General features: G+C 43.4%; 1 protein-coding gene across 1 annotated transcript in view; it reads right to left on the bottom strand.

The window, feature by feature from the left end:
- Positions 1 to 16,852, bottom strand: part of LOC128887781 (lachesin-like) — a 71,140-nt gene extending 54,288 nt beyond the window's left edge. The window contains exons 1-2 of the mRNA XM_054144100.1: positions 16,331 to 16,852; positions 8,682 to 8,809 (exon numbers count right to left, since the gene is read on the bottom strand). Of these exons, the coding sequence (XP_054000075.1) occupies positions 8,682 to 8,808 (127 nt within the window). The 5' untranslated portion in view covers position 8,809; positions 16,331 to 16,852. The remainder of the gene's footprint in view (positions 1 to 8,681; positions 8,810 to 16,330) is intronic.
- Positions 16,853 to 20,874: the final 4,022 nt, after the last annotated feature.

The raw sequence follows: 20,874 nt of genomic DNA, 5'->3' as shown, positions 1-20,874 counted from the left end.
ATACATTTTCATGTTATTTTAATAACGAATGTTTGTCATCTGTTGGTTGCGACTATATTGGGGAACGCAGATCTGTACACAAGGTGTTCGAACACTCGAGGAAAGTTTCATTACGGTAGTTCGCGTGCACGAGTTGCCGCTAGAAAATCAAAATAGTTTCTAATTCTTTAAGTAGCTTCGCAAGTGGAGGGAAAGTCGTTGCGTGTTGCTCGCTGTACAACTGTGAAAGTTCACGGAGGCACCCTCCCGTTGGAACGCAGAGCTTTCTTAATCATTTAATCCGTTGGGATTCATTTTTTCTTGACGAGAACGTTTCACTGTTGACGGTGGGAAATCCAGGCCGTTACGAGAGTAGAAAGTTTCCACTATCGCGAACGTATAGCCGAACAACTTAAATAAGATCCGCGGGATCGTACCCTATCGCAATCTTCCCTGTCTTAAACAGTTTCGAATGACACTCGTTAGCCAGGCCATAAATCCAGACGATGGTCTAATTGTGCGCTCTTATCTCCGCCACTCATTTATCCGCGTTCAACCCACTATCTCGGGGCTCTTATTAACCCTTTCGCATCCACCGTATCGTTTCGATGCACTCCAGTCTCAGACCGTCTATATAGTTATCGGAACCGGGTTCCTCTCACAGATTCATAACTCAAGGTTCGTTACCTGAACAGTGGGATTTTCCAATACAGTGATCACACTGTTGCAACACCAGTTTCTATGTTAATGTTATTTAGTAAAGACGAATACCATTCACGTATCATCGTATATTTTTGTTAAATTTTTGTATTCGGCAAGATTTTGCAATACAGTGATTACACTGTTGCAATACCAGTTTCTATACTAATATTATTTGGTAAAGAGGGATACCATTCACGTATCAACGTATATTTTTGTTAAATTTTTATATTCAGTAAGGTTTTGCAATATAGCGATTACACTGTTGCAAGATCAGTATCTTTTACATACATATATTAATATTATTTGGTAAAGAGGAATATCATTCACGTATCATCGTATAATTTTGTTAAATTTTTATATTCGCTGAGATTATTGAATACAGTGGTTACACTGTTACAAGATCAGTGTCTATTACATATATATTAATATTATTTGGTAAACAATAACATCACTCGTGCGACATCGTATAGTTTTGTTAAATTCTTACATTTTAAAACATCAGTTTGCATCTCTCCCCAACTCTCTTAACGATACGATAATAAAATTGTCTAGCTTTCGAAAGCCTCCTCTCGTTACATAAAAATCCTACGAACTAAATAAAACGATGCAAGATTCTCTCCCGTGCAGCGTGCCCGTAGCGGATCCTCTGAAAGGTAAACTGTGAGAAACGCAGGACCGAGGAGGTCAATATTGTCCAACAGCGAGCTCAATTTAGTCGCATAAATTAAAAAAGATGAACGTCGCGACGGCGGCCAGACGAGCATATTTTCCGGAGGTGTTATTTTTCAAGCCACCGTCTCTATTTAACGGCACGTATCACCGAGCGCATCGCTCTGAAACTTTGCACCTCCGAACGATCCATTTATCACGAATTTATCGAGGACGCGTTCGATCCCTCGAAACCGCGCCACGCCGAGAAGGCCAAATGTCGGTTTTCTTTACTTTTATCTCGCCCGAAGGGCAAACTTGAGCCCCGTCTTCGAGTCTTATTGCCTACTTTCCAGACTTTTTTTTGAGAAACTTCGTGGTCCGGTTGGCTGGAAGGCCGAGACTTTCGACGTTCCAGGATCAAGATCGCGAAACTGTCGGGATACGTTTGACGGCGTACGCGGTATCGCGTGTATGGAAAATTCGTGGGGCTCCGGTGGAACGATCGAGTTAGTCACTCGTAGCACGCTGGTCCTTGGGGGTCACTTCGCATTCATAACCAGTCTCCCGGTTGCGCCGTTATGCTTACAGGATAAGATAGACGGCGAGTAGAAGCGCACGCGCGCGAGCCGTCTAAGTGGTAAACTTGTAAGTGGCGAAATAAAGTTAGAGGCTCCCTGATACCGTGTCTGTGACAGTTTAATTAATATCTTTCATCTTCAAAGGAAAAAGTTGGTGAAGTAACCGGCTCTCGGGCCCAGGGAGCCCAGAGAGACGAGTGGAGCTACTTCAACTTCAGGGACATTCGCCGTCGCCGTTCTCTACCACCTTCGTCCTACCTCTCTATCCTATCGCTGGGCTTTCGTCTTAGCCAGTCCTGGGCACAAACTCGCTCCATTTTCGATGGTTTTGCCCGTCAATGAGTCGGATGCGAAGTGCCACGGGTCGAAATTCTCGGTCTACCACTTCGCCTCGTTCCGAGTTAATTACTTTCTTCTGTTCCTTACACGGAAGTGGGAACGGACCGGTCGGTTCGATGGTTATTTATTGACAACGTATGCGCCCAGAGAACTCCCATTGCTTCCAACAAACAAATTTTTCGAATCATTCTTTCGAGATCCGGGAGGAAATTTCTAAGGACGAAAGCGTTCGTTTCGGGGTGTCTTTGTTGAAGCGAAAAATACTTTCTCGCGAACTGACTCTCTGACATTTTTCGAGACTTCCCTCCATATGGAACGCTCGCCTCGCTATTATTTAACATCGGTTCGCGTGATTCGTTTTCTATTTCCGCGCCTCTGGCAACGTTATCGAGCATCGCCTTTCCGTTATCTCCTCGTTGGTCAGACATCCCAACGGCGGTACGACTTATCGCCTCGAGAAGGACATTACGTCCGCGTAACAGCCGGCTGGCCGCCGGTAAGACGGTACATAGTTCCATTATGACTATGTATAATCGCCCACCGCTGCGGTAACCCGTTATCTGATCCCGCACTGTTGCATTCCGTCCCTAATGAGTAATCAGCGAAACGTCACGTTCCACCGTTGGAAATAGATCAACGATGATGGGTGGATCCGCGACAACGATCGTCCCACTTTTTACAGTCTTCCCACCGGTCGCATCCACCATCGCGCTAACCGAGCTTCGGCTTCGAAATCCCGGAGATATATCGGGGTAATTATGAAACAAATGAAGAGGTCGAGAACTAACGATTTCAATTTTTAGCTCGACGTTCTCGCGAAAATTTAGAGGCGAATAATGGCGGGTTCAAACCTGTGTCGCTCGGAGTAAAATGACGATCGAAGACCGTGTGAAAACCATTATCGTCGTCGAGAGGTCCTGAGAAACGGACAGTGTGCGCCTAAGACTCAGCAGAATTCGACGTTTCACGAATGAGAGAGAGAGAATTCTTTAAGGATTTCTCCGGATTATATTTTTGTATACAGCAATTTTCCAAACACTAGTCTGCGGATTTGACGTATTCATGAACTAACGATATTAACGCTTTATCTACCGGGCTATTTAGAAACAGTCGTTGATTCGAAAAAGAATTTTCTACGACACCATATGCCAATCTAAGCTGACAATAATTCCTCCATACTGTTACTGGGTACATTGTAAGTAGACAACCATCAACACGATAAATAAATTCGAAAAGCTAAATACTGGAATTAAAATAAAGGTAAATAAAGTGTTAACGGGTATTCGAACAAATTCGTAGCGTTTTGTCGCTCGATTAGAGCGAGAATGCTACGCAGGCTTGCGAAACAATTTGTGGTTTTTGCAGACAAAATGCTGAATCAAAATTTCGATGTCAAACATGCATTACGCTGTGGTCGACCAATCACAGAACGATGCGACGAAATCATGCAAATGGTTGAGAAACGCCACGAACTTTTTCAAATACCCAATATTAATCAAAATCACGGTTCAGGATAGGTCTTCATCGAACATAGTGATCGTGATAAATTTTTCTATATCGTTATATCTGTTAGCTGGAATAACGAAATATTAATTTCTAACATTTGTCCAAACAATGATCGAGAATATGATTTTGCTGTAATATTAATATGTCACATAGGCATTCTTTCTCGATAGATCAAACGAAGAAAGATCGAACGAGGACTGGTTGACGAATGACGGTTGATTCGAACTTTTTCGAATACCCAATACTACGTTAATTATATAATACTTCGATACGAATTATGTAGACTTAATGTACGTTTTTCATATCTGTGTAAATGCCAAGCCTCGATGTCGATTTAATTTGAAAATACAGAGAAGCTACGCCATAATCCTAGATCGAGACTCGCAAACTTCCGATTGACGTAAAATTCGTCGATAAATTGGACATTTACTTTGCGCCTGCCAATCAAACTTTGCTCGAAACGCAACGACGTCGGCCGCGGGGGTGTCATTAAATCCTGGGAAACTTTAAATTAAAGTTAAGGCATCCCGCGTATTGTCGGAGGTACGTCGAAAGGGAAGGCTGTTGCTAGTGATTAAAAATCATCGGGGGCCACCGATCGATCCGATTACGAGGGGACTCTGGAGCCAGGGAATACGCGATTTGCGACAGCGTAGAATGATCGACAAACTGTCGCATCACGGCGGAGTCGTCGATGGACTCTTTGAAACGGCAGCGGTTCGCTCGATCGAAAAATCAGCAAACCAGCGATTGGATTCCTCTTTGACTCGCAAATGAATCATTCTCTCGGACGATATTTCCCGCGAATTCGATCGTTTGTTCCTTGAAACAGGGGCAACGTGCTTTCACTTCGCTTTGGCACCTAGCAGGCCTGGGTAAATACTGTTATTCCACAATGTTGCCGTGATAAAAGAAAGGAACGGAATATCGAATCGCGTTGTACGTTGTCATTTCACCTCAGATTCGATGGAACGTGGAATAATATTTCTGGTCTGACCGTTACAAGTGACAATCTACTGCAAGAAATATAATTTGACACCTTTTTAGTTCGATACGTTGAACAACATCGTTAATAAAATACAGAACGAAAACGAATATTACTTACGGAGTGGAAAGCCGCGGAGTGTTTGAATACAACAGATATAAGCGTCATAAAGGGTGCATTCACTCGTCCTCTGAATGCCTCTAAAATAGTACAGAGACGGAGCGTCTTTATCGGTAAACTATTCCACATAGACGCTGGCAAGCCGAAGCTACATTTGCAATGATTCGCGAGTATCTTGCAGGAAACGGATCCTTTTCACCCGTGGAAGAACAAGTGGTTCATACGAGATATCAAGGGATCCGAGGAACGTCTGCAAGACAAATTTCCCGCGGTGCTCCCACGCATCGGAGCGTATCGGGGGTTCCTCTGAAACGATTACTTTTTCTGTGCCGCGTTCAAACTAGTGGCGCATTGTTCCACGGGCAAACACGAACTGCCTAGGGCCCCGATCAAAGTGGGCCAATATCGATGTTTCGAAAACTCGAGGCTCTTCGTTCCGCATTCTCAGTGAACGTACAAAAAACCGTGACATCGCTTTTAAACGCTCGATAGTTGGTAAGAGGTAACTTTTCGAATATCTTCTTCGTCCTTTTCTTATATCCTTATCTCGTTTCACTGGTCGATTTTCTTAATTCAATAAATGAAGGCAATAGAGTCATAGCAGTTGCGCCTTTAATTTGCGTGCTCACCGTGCACCGAACCACTCGCCAAGCGTGCGATAGTTTGAAAATTATATCTACAATAATACAGTACTGTCTGGAAATAAGCAACCGTTTTCCGCCTCGAAATAAGCAACTCGCTAACTCCACCTTTTTCTTTGAAGTCGCCCGCTGAACGACAGGTTCGAAAAATTTCGATTTTACTAGAGCATGTTACGTTCTATCCTTCTCCAAAGAATAACAGTATCTGCAGATTTCCCCGTCGTCTCGCTCAAGAACAAAGTCAAGCCGAATAGCATACTTACCTCGAAATAAGCAACTAGTCGGTACCGTCCAAGTTGCTTACTTCGAGACACTTTCTGTAACGACATTTCCCACTCGCGAAGTATTTCAGAAAGGGAGAGCGTTCCTCGAGGTTACCACCGTAACTAATTCGAATTCCCCAAATGCTCCATCCGCCTTTCCACCTGTCGATGAACGTCGTCGATTATATTCGTAAAACAGCAGGCGAAAGACAAGCGCGACCAATAGCGCGTGTATGCGTTTTCAGCGAGTCATGGGCTGCACGTAGAATAAAAGGGAGCACAGGTCGAAGCGAATGCGACACGGTGAAACCGAAGCCGCTGATGAAAACCGCGATTAGGTAACTCGAGCGAGAGCACTATCCATGCGAAGTCGCCGCGGTAATTAAACTCTTTGTCGCACGTCGTCGAGATCGAGCGCCGCTACCATCGTTCTCGTTGCAAAAAAAAAAAGGGAAAAAGATAGAAAAACGAAGAAAGGGACAGGAAACAAAATAGAGGGAAACGCGGAGAACGAAAAGCGGGAGGGAAAAATATTCGAATGGATCGGAGGGATGGAGTTAGCGTTTAAATGCAACGAAGTTGGTTTGTATAAATGCGGCCGCGATACCACCTTGTTTTCGGGAAGTTTCTGTGTTGTTCGTCTATAAATGGAACAGTATGAAGTAGGTGTATAAATAGCGAGAGGTTTTTCGAATCGACAAATTCGTTCGGCAGTTGGCGGTATTTACCGAGAGAATTAGGAGCGAAACGTATTATCAAACATTTAACGTTATTAAAATAATATTTCGTTGTTTGTACTCCACTTGGTCTGTTGCGTTTTATTTGTACACAAAGAATCTTTCTTTGGGACGAACTCCCAACGGGGGTTGAAACGTATATAACTGAAATGCGTCTCTTGCGCAGAAAATTGTTTCTTTATAACAAGCATGGATTCGAATCAATATCGGTGTATCAGAACTCGGTGAAGTACTCTTCGCATTCAAACGATAGTTCCTACTTGAGATAACGACGAGTAATACAGCTCGTACGTTTCTATGGATATATTTCGTCGTTTTGTAAACGCTGAATCCATCTTTGACGCATTCGAAAGTAAACCTTAAACTTTTTCACCGTGGCTCTTTCACTGTGCTCGACACCGTATAACGAGAAGTAGAGCGACGCAGTCGTCTCTTCTACTTTTTCTTACCAGTTTTAATGAAATGTCCCGAGTGGCATCGAGGAATTCACGTTGTTATTTCTCCTGTATCGTGAAATATGAAAATCTGGGGGGCAAACTGATTCGCGACGCCGAATATGAAAGTCCAAAGGCTTCATAGTCCGATAGGAATAATGCGAGTTCGGAGGCAATAGAGTCATAGGCTTTGGGAATTTGACCACTATCAGTTATCATCCAGGCACACGCGGACTAAAGCCGAAAAATCGTTTGCACGTAGAGCCGAGCCCGTCCTTGCATCCCGTGAAACTTGTAATTCGCTTCGATCCGTTGGACGCATAAAAATTAATTTGCCAGTCGGCCATGAATAACGACCGACACGCCTGAGAGAAATCGACTTTAAAAAGTTTCCCCGGGACGTTCTCTGACTCGAAACGCGACGACTACGAGAAAGAGGGAAAGCTGGCTTGATTTGTCACGCGATTAACGTCCCCGCTATGCCGATGAATCGTTAACCTTTGCGTCGATATCCAACTACCTACAAATCCATCCCAAGCATGCTCGTAATAAAATAATAAATATTCGTGTCTGCCGATCGTATAAATTCAAACGTTTTCGTTTTAAATATAGTAATATAGTATAGCGTTACATAAACTGGTTACACGAAAATTAGTACTTCGAATTGTCGAATGAAATATTTCACGAATGTAAATCTAATCGTGCATAATTAAACGTCACAGATGCACTACTACTATTTTTGTCCGTTACTCGAACAGAATTTCGCCCCATCTCTTGTGCGTGCAACTATATTTCTTCTCGCTGCAGCTGTCAGTGAAAATAAAACTGCACGAGACGGTGCGCGAAGTTTCAGCGAATGACGCTAATTTAAGAGACGGTCTCTGCCTTAATCCATATAGGAAAAGTTTTATTTTCAACGGTCTAGGTCCGAGAAACACACAGGCGTTCTTCACGAAATTTTGATTTTTAATTCGGAACCGGGGGGGAGTAATTATTAAATCTGCGGAGGGTGTGATGTACACTTGGTACATTACGTCGTTTTGTTCAGACATTTATGTGGGCGTTTATGCATTATTCTTGACCGACTTCGAAAAGGAGGAGATTACTCTATTGGATAAGTATGTTTTGCTTGTTTGTTAGGAAATATAGTTTTCAATTTCTTAAAATTATGGTAACTATATCTAAATTTTAATTTTCCTGCCCGTATAAACATAACAACATAGCAACAAAAAGAGGAGGTTACTCGATTCGACAAGTATATTTTCTTTGTCTATCGGGAAATATAGTTTCTAATTTCTAAAAATTACGGTAACGTGTCGTCGCGCGTACTTTACGAAAAGTGTACGTTCAGGAGAGTGTTGACGCACCGATGAACAAATGCAGAAAATCGTATGGAAGAATCCGTGGCCGAATATATATTCACCCGAATATATATTCCCAAAAAATAAAACTTTCCCTGCGTTGATAAAACCAGGGTCTCGTCTCCCTCTTGAAATATGCGAATACAAATTTCGTATACGTCCCGTAGTTTTATTTCGCGAAACGAGCTCGAGTGTGGCCCGCATTATCCGGCCGGGGGTTCTCTCAACGATAAAAAGCATCCGCGAATCGCGTCGCAGCGATTAGCTCGAGAGCTCGGGGTTCGATTCGCGGTCGGGCGCGTACGCGTTTGGCAAGGATAACAATGCGTTTCCGTATGTACAACGGACGTGTGTATGTGGGTGTACGGCGCGTGCATAAATGTACCTGGCAGCGTGGGATTCGTCGCAGAGGCGTCCTGGCGCGCGGCGTCGCTGGTAATTGCAGCCCTGCCGAGATTGGTACTGTAGTCTTCGAGAAGTACGTAGCACAGTAATAGCCGTGCCACCCTCATTCTGAAAGTGGAAGGAAAAGAAACCTGAACAATAATAATGACTCTCCCTCTCTCTCCCTCCGCAGTCTCTCGTCTCTCCCGGCTTCAACCCATATACCCCCTAGACTACGGACCACCCCCTCCCCGTCGTCCCCGAACTTCTTTTTCTGGCTGTTTCTTTCTTCCCTCCAACCCGCCGCCGCTCCGTCCCATCCGCTCACCGAAACCGCTACGCTCGTTTTTTATTATTTTCTTTATTCCTCTTCTTTTCTCAATCGATACGTTTGTCAAGCGACGTACAACCCCGGGGGGTGTAGCTGCCCCAAGTTCGCGCAATTTCACCTAATGTACGTGGCAGCGAGATCGGTAGACGGTATCGGGGACTTTGCTCGTACACCACCCCCCCCCCCTCCTGCGCACTCCTGTCTCGCCCGGCCAAGGAAACGCAGGACAATTATCCTTTACGCCGCCTCGTAAATAACTATCCCGGGCCATTTAGGAGCAGTGATTTCCGCCAGAGAATTTAACGCCGCCCAGCGAGAGCAACGTGTACACGGTGTTCCTCTACAGAAACGTCGGGAACTAACGCGCCGAGGAACGAAAGTTTCAGGCTAGGAAAATTTCTTTGACGGTCGGCCGCGGTGTTCGTGGTTCTTTAGAAATTAATTGCCGCGGGATTACATACTCGAAAAGTTTGTGCTCGCGGTTCATGAATATGCATGGTCTGTAAGCCCACAAGTGGTTTTAACGTTTTCCGATTATTCGGGACAATTTTCCTTCGTTTATTTCGACGTTTTGACCTACATATACGTTCTCGTCGGCCGCACTTTTCTTTATTTAAAAGTGGAATCGAATGTAATAGCCGTAGCGCGAAGAAAGCAGAGTATATTAAAACGCGTCGAGTATCCTTGGGGCGTAATTAGAGAAAGAACGAGGCTCTTCGGAGAAAAAAGTCGAGGAGATAGATCCCTACGATACACGCGAATTAAATCGTTAACATCGGTTCTACGAAGTAGTCCACGAAACAAACAAGCCCGAAATCGCATTATTTAACCTCCAGCACTTCCCTCCAATAGTCTGCTACGCTCCAGAGGGGACACCGTGTGTGTACAGACACGTGTACGTGTAACGCGAAGCAACTGCTTCTCCTTATTTACGACAAGAGAAAATGAAAAGTTCCGCTTTCTTTGTCCCGTACACTCCACGACCCTCTTCGTCTCTAAACGCGTCTTTTTTTTTCCCCTTTCATTCGCAGGACACACGCGTTCACGTGCAATTTCTGTATGCTCGCGTGGCCACACGTGCTCCCGACCCCTTTTTCTTCCGTTTCGCCCCCGCCGATGTCGGATTAGAAACTCTTTGTCTTATCTCGGCGACGCGTGATCGATGCTCACGTCGAAGGCGAACCGAACGAGATCTCCCTGATTTTCGATGGACGCGGAAAGAAAAATCTACACTCCGAATATCGCGTTACGAACACCAGGCGGACGTCTGAAAAATTCTTACGCCATCGTCGAGGCGCGATAGCTGGAGTTATCGCGGGGTCTCCGAGGAGGAAACGTTGTTACGTTCGCAGACTGCGAATAGGATTACCTAACCTAGCGTAAATAAGCCTTCGGAGCGAGGACCAGCGCGGAGGAATTTTTTTGATGTTCGGGGGAAAGGGTTCGAGGGATCGTTGCACTCGCGGTGCGTGTAACAATCGAGAGTATTTAGAATTGTGGCGGAGTGTTGAAATATCCATCGAACGTAGAAATATTTTATCGATATTTAGTTATTAGGGTGAACCTAAACTTCGTGCTGTTTTTACGCTATCTCAGTTTGTACAATATTTTAAAGTCATTAAAATTACTTTATACCCAAGCGTTATCACTTTGTAGCTTTCGAAAAGCTCTTTCGTATTTAATTATTAGCTACATTAATTCGTTTATTTTCTTTTTGTTTTAGTAAAATCATGGAAAAATGTTCAGATTCGAATACTTTCTGGATACAAGAGTTCAAGGCTATTGAATATAATATTTTCTTTGGTGCTTCGGTAGCTTTAAACTCTTGCTTCCAAAAAATACTCGAATCTAAAAATTTTTCATGATTTTACTAAAACGAAAAAAATTAAACGATCGCTAAATTAAGGTAGCCCACAATTACATATGAAAGAGCTCTTCGAAAGCTACAAGATAATAACACTTGCGTATAAAGTAATTTGAATGACTTCAAAAAATTGCACAAACTGAAACAACGTGAAAAACGCACGAACGTTTATTGTTCACCCTAATATCACAAGGATTAGCGATCCAGAGCAATGATTCTAAAAAACAATTCCAAGATTTTTGTTTTACTTGAACTCGTTCGATCGAACGTTACAGTTCTCTAGTAAAAATATGCGGGAAATTGCGACTGTTTAGTTAGCACATATTCGACGAATGCAAGCAAGGATGAACAAATTTTTATTCAGACAAAAATCACGAATGACGAAGGTAAAATAAACGTCCAGATTCGTTATTCGTTCGACAAAAGCTGAAATATGAATTGTAAAATGAAATTATTCGTTGAAAGGTTGGAAAGATTTCATGGCCCGAACGTGGTGCTTTAGGAGCACAATGTAACTGCAGTTGAAGTTGAAGAGAGGAAAAACGGAGAATAAATCATGAAAAGGAAACGATTCATACGTTCACGATACCTTTGTACAGTAACAATAAATGTAGTTTAAGATGTGGACAGTAATGCTGTTCTTCGGAACACTTTATCTCGTACTGTTCGGAACGTACGATGCGTGCCAGTCCGATGTCTGGCCATGAACGTTCACTTTCTACTGCGAGGTCCGCGCTTTAAGGGTTAATACTACTTGCAGGAACATTGAGACGCTAATTTCGCGACTCCGTCCTAAAATTCGTTTAAAAAACAGTTTCATATTGTTTACCAACCTCCTGGACCAGTGGTTTTCAAACTTCAATTACCCTCGGACACTAAGGAAAAAAAGAAGTGCTTGTGTTTCAAAATTAATTTTCATTCAGCCTCGTACGTGTCAATGATAAATCTCGAGTAGACGTATGGTAACCGGTATCGAGCAACACTTGGATATTAATAAATAAACTGCTGATCTTTTTGAAATTTCAATGTTCAAGACCCTACAGAATGCAAACAATATGCAAGAATATAAAAAAAAATTGAAAGTAAAGTTCATGTTATAATATTTACAGAATAAAATAAATTCCTAGTTAGCATAAAGATCCGCAGTCTATTAATAAATGTTCATTAAATGGACGATGTTTCAACTGGCAGGGAGTATGGCTCTCTTCGAGTAAACAATGCGATAGAAGCTTGTATTTTGGAAGACATTGAGATATGATCTCCCTTATTTTGTTCCTTTCGGAGACATTGCTCTTTGTTGCGATCAACCAATTCAAAGAAACTCGTTGCTCCTTCGTTCGACAGTTCGTGCATCTAATTACGGATTTTTTACGCCTGTTAGCCACTTCGCGATCGTTTCACGTGAGGCGAAACGACGCTAGGAAATCCGATTTTCGTTCCCATTGAGAGCTCCTTGGGGCAGATTGGTAGTAGGAGCCAGGGCGAGAGGGATTTCACTTTTCGAAGCGAAATTCCATTTCCGCACCCTCTTCCGTGTGTTTACCGCGATGAACTGTTTGTCCGCAAACATTGTCTCTTCGAGAAAGAATCGCGCAAACGTTATGACCGATTTAAAAGCCCCCGTCGACGAGGCAGCGGGGAAGTGACTTTGCAAGCGGCTGGAGTATCCTCCCGCGGAGAATACTGGACGGAAAAAGAATGGAACTTAATGGCTCGCTCGGCATTGTACTGGAAATGAGTTGATCTCGATTCAACAAGAGGCCAGCCCCGACTTCCGCGGAGGGAAACGTCTTTCCTCGATGATTTACTAATCCCGAAAAAAAAATTCGGATTCCCTCGTTTTGTCCTCGTTATGACGGAAGAACGGCGGCTTAAATTCCAGGCGGCTAAGGAATTTTAACGACTGATACCGTTTCCGGCGGGGCCATCGGATAATCAAGGAAAACGCAAACTCGTAATTTTTCCACCCCGTCCTCTCGACAGCGTTGGTCATTAATTACGAGTATCAAACCGACCAGCGTGCATCAACGAGAACAAACCGCTCCTCATCGATCGCTTCCTAACCCCTTTCTCTCCTCAATTAATTATCTTCGTAAACAATACATTATCTAGAAAATATCATTGATGTATCACTGTCTTAATGTCCCTCTCAGATTCACTCCTCGCTTTTACGAACCGAGTATGACTACTTATTCTCAAGCGTTAATCGTATCAAACCGGGACATTTGTAGAGTTTGTACATGAAGTTACGAGGCTTAACATTAGCAATACCGTTATGAAACTGTCGGTACAGAAATGGTTTTCGACCAGATTTTCTCTAATACCTGAACTTTTTGCTTCAGGAAACTGTGTGCCCTTCTCGAGCATAGCGAATATTTATTCTACTAATTTCTCGTGACCCGAGATCCATCCTTCTCCCTCCGAAAAGAGATCCTGTCGCGGTGTTTTCATGTGCACGTGATTACGCGCCTTCGGGAGGATTTATAGAAGCGATCGCTCCTCTATCCGGACCGTTTAGCCTATCTTTCATAATCCGAAGAATAATTTTGGACCTCGGTACCGCGAAGGAGCATGTATCATTTGCATACGCGGTGCTATGCAAATACGTGGCTATTCTCCGGGGAAACAGATTAATTATCTGGAATGCTCGCCTGAAAGCTGCTGTCCGTTTTTGCGAAACAACTCCGCCGGCCTCGTCGCGACGATTGCGAACGTTACTCTGGAGAAATACGATTGCCCGATGTCAAAGGGCCGTTCCCGTTCGACGAATCAAAGGACTCCTCATCTTATGACATTTTTCTCTGGCGTGAATTTTCAGAAAATGTTGGAACGATCACGGAGTTATCAATCCCTTCCATTATATTACGATTCTACAGTAGATACTACAGTCACTGGCCACCGAATTAGGACCACTACAAATTTTAAGCATTTTTAACCGACTTCGAAAACGAGGAGGTTACTCAATTCGACATGTATATGTATATATATATTTTTTTTCTAACATAATATAACTACTAACGTAATACACTACTACTGTACATGATATTGTTAATATCTTGTATCTCCACCCTTTGCTTTAATGACAACTTGTATCCTTTCCGGCATGCTCCGTATACATTCTTTGATCGTATGGTTTATATCTCCATCATTTTCCCAAGTATCTGTAATTTTTGTGGTGTTCGGAGATTCGTAAACTTTTCTTTTAGGTTCCGGAAGGCTCCAGACATTTTCTATAAACCCTCGTCGCGCACACAATTTGATCATTACCACGATAGTGACAGATCAACGTATTTAGTAATAATTTGAACGACCTAAGACAATTTTCCATAACCCGAGTAAAAGTGAAATTTTCGTACGTGGTCCTAATTCGATATAATAATATCTAATTGTATTAATCTTGAGGTCAAAATTTACATATACTGTCCTCGAAAGTCTACATTCGATTAATATTAAAAAATTTCTCTCTGTGGCTTTCAGGGAAGATAGATGGTTTAGAAAGTATATAACAATCACTTAGCAGAATGAACGATACGGGGCGAAGAAAATTCTCGACTAATCTCCAACTTTAAACCCCGGGAGGTGGGCTCGCCGCGAACGAGGCTCGTTCGGCCGTAATTTCCAAGCAGGAATTCCGCGGTCTGGAAAGAAGGACAAACGTTACGTGATCGTTCCGAGGGATATTAAAATTCATACGCATCCGATATCGTCGCGAGAACGAATCTTCGGTCGACGGATGGATTTATCAAAGTCAGCGGCGAAGTCGTTAGCCATGGACGACGTCCACGGTCACCCCGTTCGCTGACAAAAACCCGTCATGTACAAATATCCGCCTCTGATATTCCGGCTGTTCCTTTTTGCCGTTCCCCGTAAAGAACCGCGGCATCCGAAACGCGAGAGAGCGTCCTTCGATCGTCCGAGGTACACGCGAACATTCCACCGGCGGTGGACGGTACCGTTGGGCTAATATTTTCTTGCGAAATATCGAAAATTCAATTCGCGCGACACGGATTATCGTCGGTTCGATTTTCAAATTGTTATCGCAAAATCGATGGACGTTCGCGCCGCACCCGGCTACCCCGGGAACCCATTCCCGCGCACCTACGATCCTTATAATTCACTTGGAATTCGACAGGGAATTCGCGTTCGAAAATATCCGGCTGATATATCGTCCCGGTGGAAAATCACCGATCGTAACAGTACGTGCGCCGACGACCGTGACGTGTCCCTGTCGATTCCTTTGGGGAACCGAGTCGGATCTCTCGCACGACGATCCATCAACCTAGCCGTGAGCTAACAGCGATTCCTCGGTTATTGATAACATTTCTTGCGCGGATTCGCGATCAGAGGTCATCCCCTACAGTTTATCTTCCCTCTACTCCAGCGAACGACGACTGGGACGGCGTAAAAACAAAAGCTGATAGGTCGATTCTTTGTACCCTTTTTCTTCCAGGCGGGGGCACTTATCGTTGAAATGCAGATTTCGTGCATTTACCACGTATGCAAATATCGGAGAATTGTATGCTAAACGCATTTGGAATAGATACACTTAGACGGAATGGAATATTGATATTATGTTTCCATGATTTGTCGCTGGAAGGTGCGAAAATGAAGTCGGAGGTTGGAAAAGAGATATTCTCCAGCGGTGAACTTTGTGCTTTTATAATGATTTACATAGTGCTCCTTATATTACTCGCGTACGAAATATTCTCGACATTCTGCGTACAGTTTTGCATATAAATGGTGTACGTCATTTTTGAATGAATTTGTGCGAACAAATAGAAGTCACATAATATGAATTTTTTTTTCTTTTGAATAGACATTTCTTTCTCTGGACAAAATGCAAGTCTACCATTAAATTGCAAATGTTGTTCCATGGATCGTTATTGGATTATTGTACCGAAGAGGACCATACTCCCTGACTTTTCCGGTAGTTCATTTCAAAAATCAGACAAAACTAGACCGATATTTTTTATCATTCAACCCATCGTATCCCACTCGTCTCCCTCGAGCCGAGTTCGACCAGTCCCCAGAAAGAAATTCCCAACCCGTGCCTCGCGTATTGATAATCGTGGAACCGAACGTCCCAGGGCCACAAGTCTACACCATGCCTTCCCGCGGCATTTGCCAAGTGTCTGAAATCATGGTGCAATCTTTTATTCGTTCGTTCTCTCGGAGATATAAATAAAAAATAAATATAAAATAAATAAAAGAAAACGCGAGGGTGCACCATGATTTCGCAGTGAGTTTAAAAACCGTGCTACTCAATGTTATCATTTTTTATTTTCCACCCTTGATCTGTCCCAACTGTCGATCATCGTGCAATGCACTATAATGCACCTATCCGAGCGCACACGGTTGCTGTTTCGTGCTTCGATCGCGGATACCAGATCCAAACAATAGTTTGCATCGTACCAACCCTCCCCCTTCCCCCGAAACTCTCATCGCGGGACATTACCTCGTGAGGATAGTGTAGCATTATACTCGCGAATGAACACGGCACGTCATATGTGTACAGTGTTACAATCGATTGTTTTTCTTTGTGGTTTTTTTTTCTTTTCTTTTTTTTTTTTTTTTTTTACACGAAACGACACACTTCAACAGCGAAGGATAACGCGATCGGTCCTCGAAACCGTTAGAACGAGAGCCGACGCTGCGCTTCCGGCACAGGACGCATCCCCGGGCGTCGAGACGCGTGTACTGACGGCGTCGAGCTGGTCGTCGAGCGATTCGAGCATCGGAACGCTCCGTGACGGGACGCTCGCCTCGCATGGCGCAGGTCCAGGACCTCCGGGTTTCCTCTTCTTCTTTCCTCTTTCCACCCCTCCTCTCCGCCTACCCCCTCTCACCCCCTATTCACCTTTCTTGTCCCGTTTCTCCTTCGTTTTCTTCGACGCGTCGTTGGATATGATATTCAATTTATTATGAAGCTTTGATGCATGCGAATCGTCGCCTACGAGAGATAGAGAGGTAGGCTGTGTAATACGCGCGGAAGATGGTCCACGGGAAAATAAACGGCGAGCGCCGACGGGAGAAACCCTCCACGGCGGCAGGGTATCGTCGCTCGTGTCAACTCGCGCTAGAGATCGGTAAAACGATTGGGTTGGTGATACCGACAGCAGGGCTTTATCTTTTTTTTTTATTAACGGCTCGAGTGCCAGGGCGAATCTAGTAGCCTCGACTGAGACTAAAGACTCGGTCTATGACTAAGACTCGGATTTCATTTAAGGAACAACCGATGTTAGTCAAGATCCAACCTTTATTTACTGAATTTTTCCACAGTTTTTGAAATCTGGACGTCCATCTTGTAGAGTTGTCTTTAACGAGCTTCCAAAAAAAAAAAAAAAAAAAAAAAAAACGAACTTCATAGAAGTGGACTCGAAAGTCACGATTCGGAATCATTACGATTTGGAATAATTACTTTGGTATTAGAAAATAGAAATTAAAGGAAACGTTCTAAGATTCAGATTTTTGAAATTTTCTTTCTGTTTCTTTTTCGTATCGTGGTGTAGGTATCTTATATTGAAATTACGTCGTTCCGGATTCCATCCTTCCTTTTCAGAGTGGTGGGGAGGGAATTACTGTTTGGAGCTGACTCCTTACTGCGCCCCGTTTTAAAAGACACCTGAAATTTAAGGGAGTTACAAACAAAATGCAAACAAAAAATCGTAAAATTAGTACAAAATTCGTTCTTCTTCATGCTCTGTCTCCGTTAAATCGACACCGTCAGGTTTCCCAGCTGCCGGAACTGTCTCCCTATTGCACCATGAAAAAAAAAAAGAAATTTTTTAAATTCGTGATTATGGTCTAACCACAAAACCATAAAAAAAAATGGTGCTGCTTATTGCAGCACAGCCCTCAATTACTAGAATCACGGCTAAATTCAGAGCATACACCTCGAGAGAGAGAGAGAGAGATCGGTACAATCGCGCATCAATCGAGTGGCCAGATGGCTGAGGGTGTAAACCACTTGCTGCGTTGTATCGGAATATATCGCAACGTCTATACATCGTGGTTAATACGAAGTGTCGCGCGAAGTGATTAATTCCTCAGCCTTCCTCCACCAAGACCACAAAGCTAACTCCTCTGCGCAAGTAATGAAACCTCGCGACCCCCCGACAAATAATAAAAATCATTACACTGTATATAAGTACATTCGTCTGCCTTCGGTTAAAACAAATCGTGTTTTCCCCGATTATCAAGTATGTTGCAATTAGTTTTTCTTTCTTTCTTATTTTGAAAATACTGGGACTGTCGTCCAAAAATTGTGGATTTTAGGGTGGGTGGGAGGGTTGTGAGGGGTAGGTTTCAATGCGTGCATTCTGTAGAGGTCATCAAGGATAGTCGCTCCAAATGTATTTTTTATTTTTTCAACCCCGTCCGTCACCCCTGGAACCTTCAAAATTCCCGTTTTCCTTCACCACCACCTCACCTTCACAGGGGTGAATTAACCCCTTCGCATCAACCCTCGCTAATGCAACTTTGTACACGCCCAGAGGACACTTCAAAACTACTCCTGGCGATGTTTCATGAAAATCGGTTGAAAACTCCCATATTTATGACGTTTTGAAGTAGTGTCCCCATTTTTCTGAAGGCCAGTGTAGATGTCACGATAGGTGTATCCCTTGTCCCGTGCTAAACTAACCGCATAACTGCACAACAATTAGTTTTGGTACGATCGAGTAGTAAACTTCGAGTGCCCGAAACCGAGTATTATAAACTCCACGGTGAATTTAACACGTTCGAGCGGTGCGTTATCGTTTACGAGATCGATCCACCCCTGATTTCTAGCGCGAACTCGTTTCCAAGATTAACGCAACTACTAGTTCAAGCGCAGGTGTTACATATTCGAGATGTTACATCACCTAGCGCGAATACTTCACGTTTAAACGGTGCTTCGTCGTGCGTGAAATTAATGCAGCTATGAATTCCGGGGCGAATCCGTGTAGAGGATCAACGCAGCTTCGTTTTCGCGCGCTGATATCATGGAATCCATCGAGAAGTGGAATGACGCGATTATTGCACGTACGAACAGGGTATTATCGTCTTCTGGTGAAAATGTTACACGTTCGAATGGTCCATTATTGTTTGTAAAATTCGTATAAATTTGAATTCGAGCGTGAACCCCTCTGAAATCGTTCTTAAAAATTTTGTTCACCGGTACTCTTATCCGTACCGAGTCGTTTTACTCCTGACCACATCTGACACTTTGAGATTATTCGAAAAGAGTACGTCAAATTTTAAATTTTAATATTCTTATCGTCCAGAAACTGTTTCGCTCCGCAAGCCGTGCGATTCGGGCCGTTATCGGCTCGCGGAATCCAATTTTCTGGCATGCGTTTGTTGGCAAATGGAAATAGAGCGTCGTTCAATATGTTCGTGTACACATATTGATCCATAATGCCATTAATTCTATGAATCGGACTAACGCCCTCTGGCAACGTTACTTTCCGAAACATTTATGGAATCGTTCGCGTGCTTCATCGTTCGTTTGACACATTTTTTTCGAACATCAGGGCCATCTGTCTGAACTGTTCCAAAATCATTTGTCATTGGCGCAACACGGAAAATTACCAGGGGATCCTCGCGAAATCATTTGTAAAAATGGTCGATCGAGTGGCAGGAAAACCTGGTATCTAAATATTACATCTACCTGGCTTAAAAAATTTTTTAAATGGAAACTGCAACGAACAGTAGTGTTTCACTGTTTCTCTCGTTTAATGGCATATATCCTTTACGATCTCTCGTTGTAAAGTCGTTTTAGATTACAATGGTCCTGGTAGCTGTGTTACTTGATGCTGCTTAACCCAACCCCGACCATGCATTTAACTCTCACCTCGCACGTCGAAAGTTAACAACGAAATGTTTTCGTTTGAAAAGTTCGTAGTGGTGGCCGATGGGTTCGAAGCATTAATCCGTGGGGGAATGCGTGTCTGATTGGAAATACTGTACAACAGATTATCGGAATTAAATGGCCACCTAACGGGCGAATTTTCCGCGTATTGTAGAATAATATTTGACAAGCGAAATTGAATTACGGAACGGTAGAAAATTGATAATAAAGAGCGTTAATTTCAGGGGTGGATATTCATGAGGTTCAACGAAGGGGAACGCTGCGTCGACGTTTTGTTCTACATATATACTTTGTTAGGAGTTACTCAGAAATATATACAATTCATTATCGATACAAAGGGAAAATAATATTAAATACGTCGCGAAGAGACTCCAATTAGGAGAGACTGTAGAAAAGGAGGCGTTCTCGAGTAGCAGCGAATCCAACAATGCCATCGATGACGTCTACGTTGTGCCAGAAACAGAATTGGAACTCGGTTGTAAATGTACGGACATAAAATTAGAGACGCGGAAGCGATACGTAATTCAGCGACGGCGTTGGAATGATTTCGGTGAAAATTCGAGGATTCGATAATAAACAGACGATCCGTTCGTCGCTATCGAGTGCGTTACCGTTAAGAAAAAGCAGAAGCCCTTGAAGGGCAATTCGAAGAATCTGAATTAGGTGCAGCGGTGGTACATCCAACCGGAATGGAAAACTTCTCCCCGCTCTAACAGGTACGTAACGTAATTATCGATAGACCCCCCACAATCGTTACGAGCGGAGATATTGAACAGATGCTTCGAGTGCCGTCATTAGAAGACTGAACAGAGCGCAAACAAGCCACCGCAATTTATGCAATCCTGAACGATTGGACTCCGGCAAGATAAAAGGGGTGCAACACTGCCTCGAGTAATGACCGTGGTAAATGTTCCTGTATTTTATTTTTCGTTCAAACGAGTGTTATTTCTAAAAGATGTCATATTCGGAAGCTTAATAAACTACTGCGCGTTAATTTTTCGAACCCAACTCGTCGATCTATACAGTACCAAAAAAAAATAATTGAAACTCTCAATCAGGAAGAGAGATCGACACGCGAAGGCTGTCACGCGGACGTTTGTAAAAACTAACTTTCCAAATTGCTGGAACAAGGCATCGAGACTTCCGTC

This window comes from Hylaeus anthracinus, unplaced genomic scaffold, assembly GCF_026225885.1.
Source record: "Hylaeus anthracinus isolate JK02 unplaced genomic scaffold, UHH_iyHylAnth1.0_haploid 11989, whole genome shotgun sequence".
In the NCBI taxonomy this organism is placed as follows: domain Eukaryota; kingdom Metazoa; phylum Arthropoda; class Insecta; order Hymenoptera; family Colletidae; genus Hylaeus; species Hylaeus anthracinus.
The sequence above is the reverse complement of the archived record's forward strand: the minus strand, read 5'-3'. Positions and strand labels throughout refer to the sequence as shown.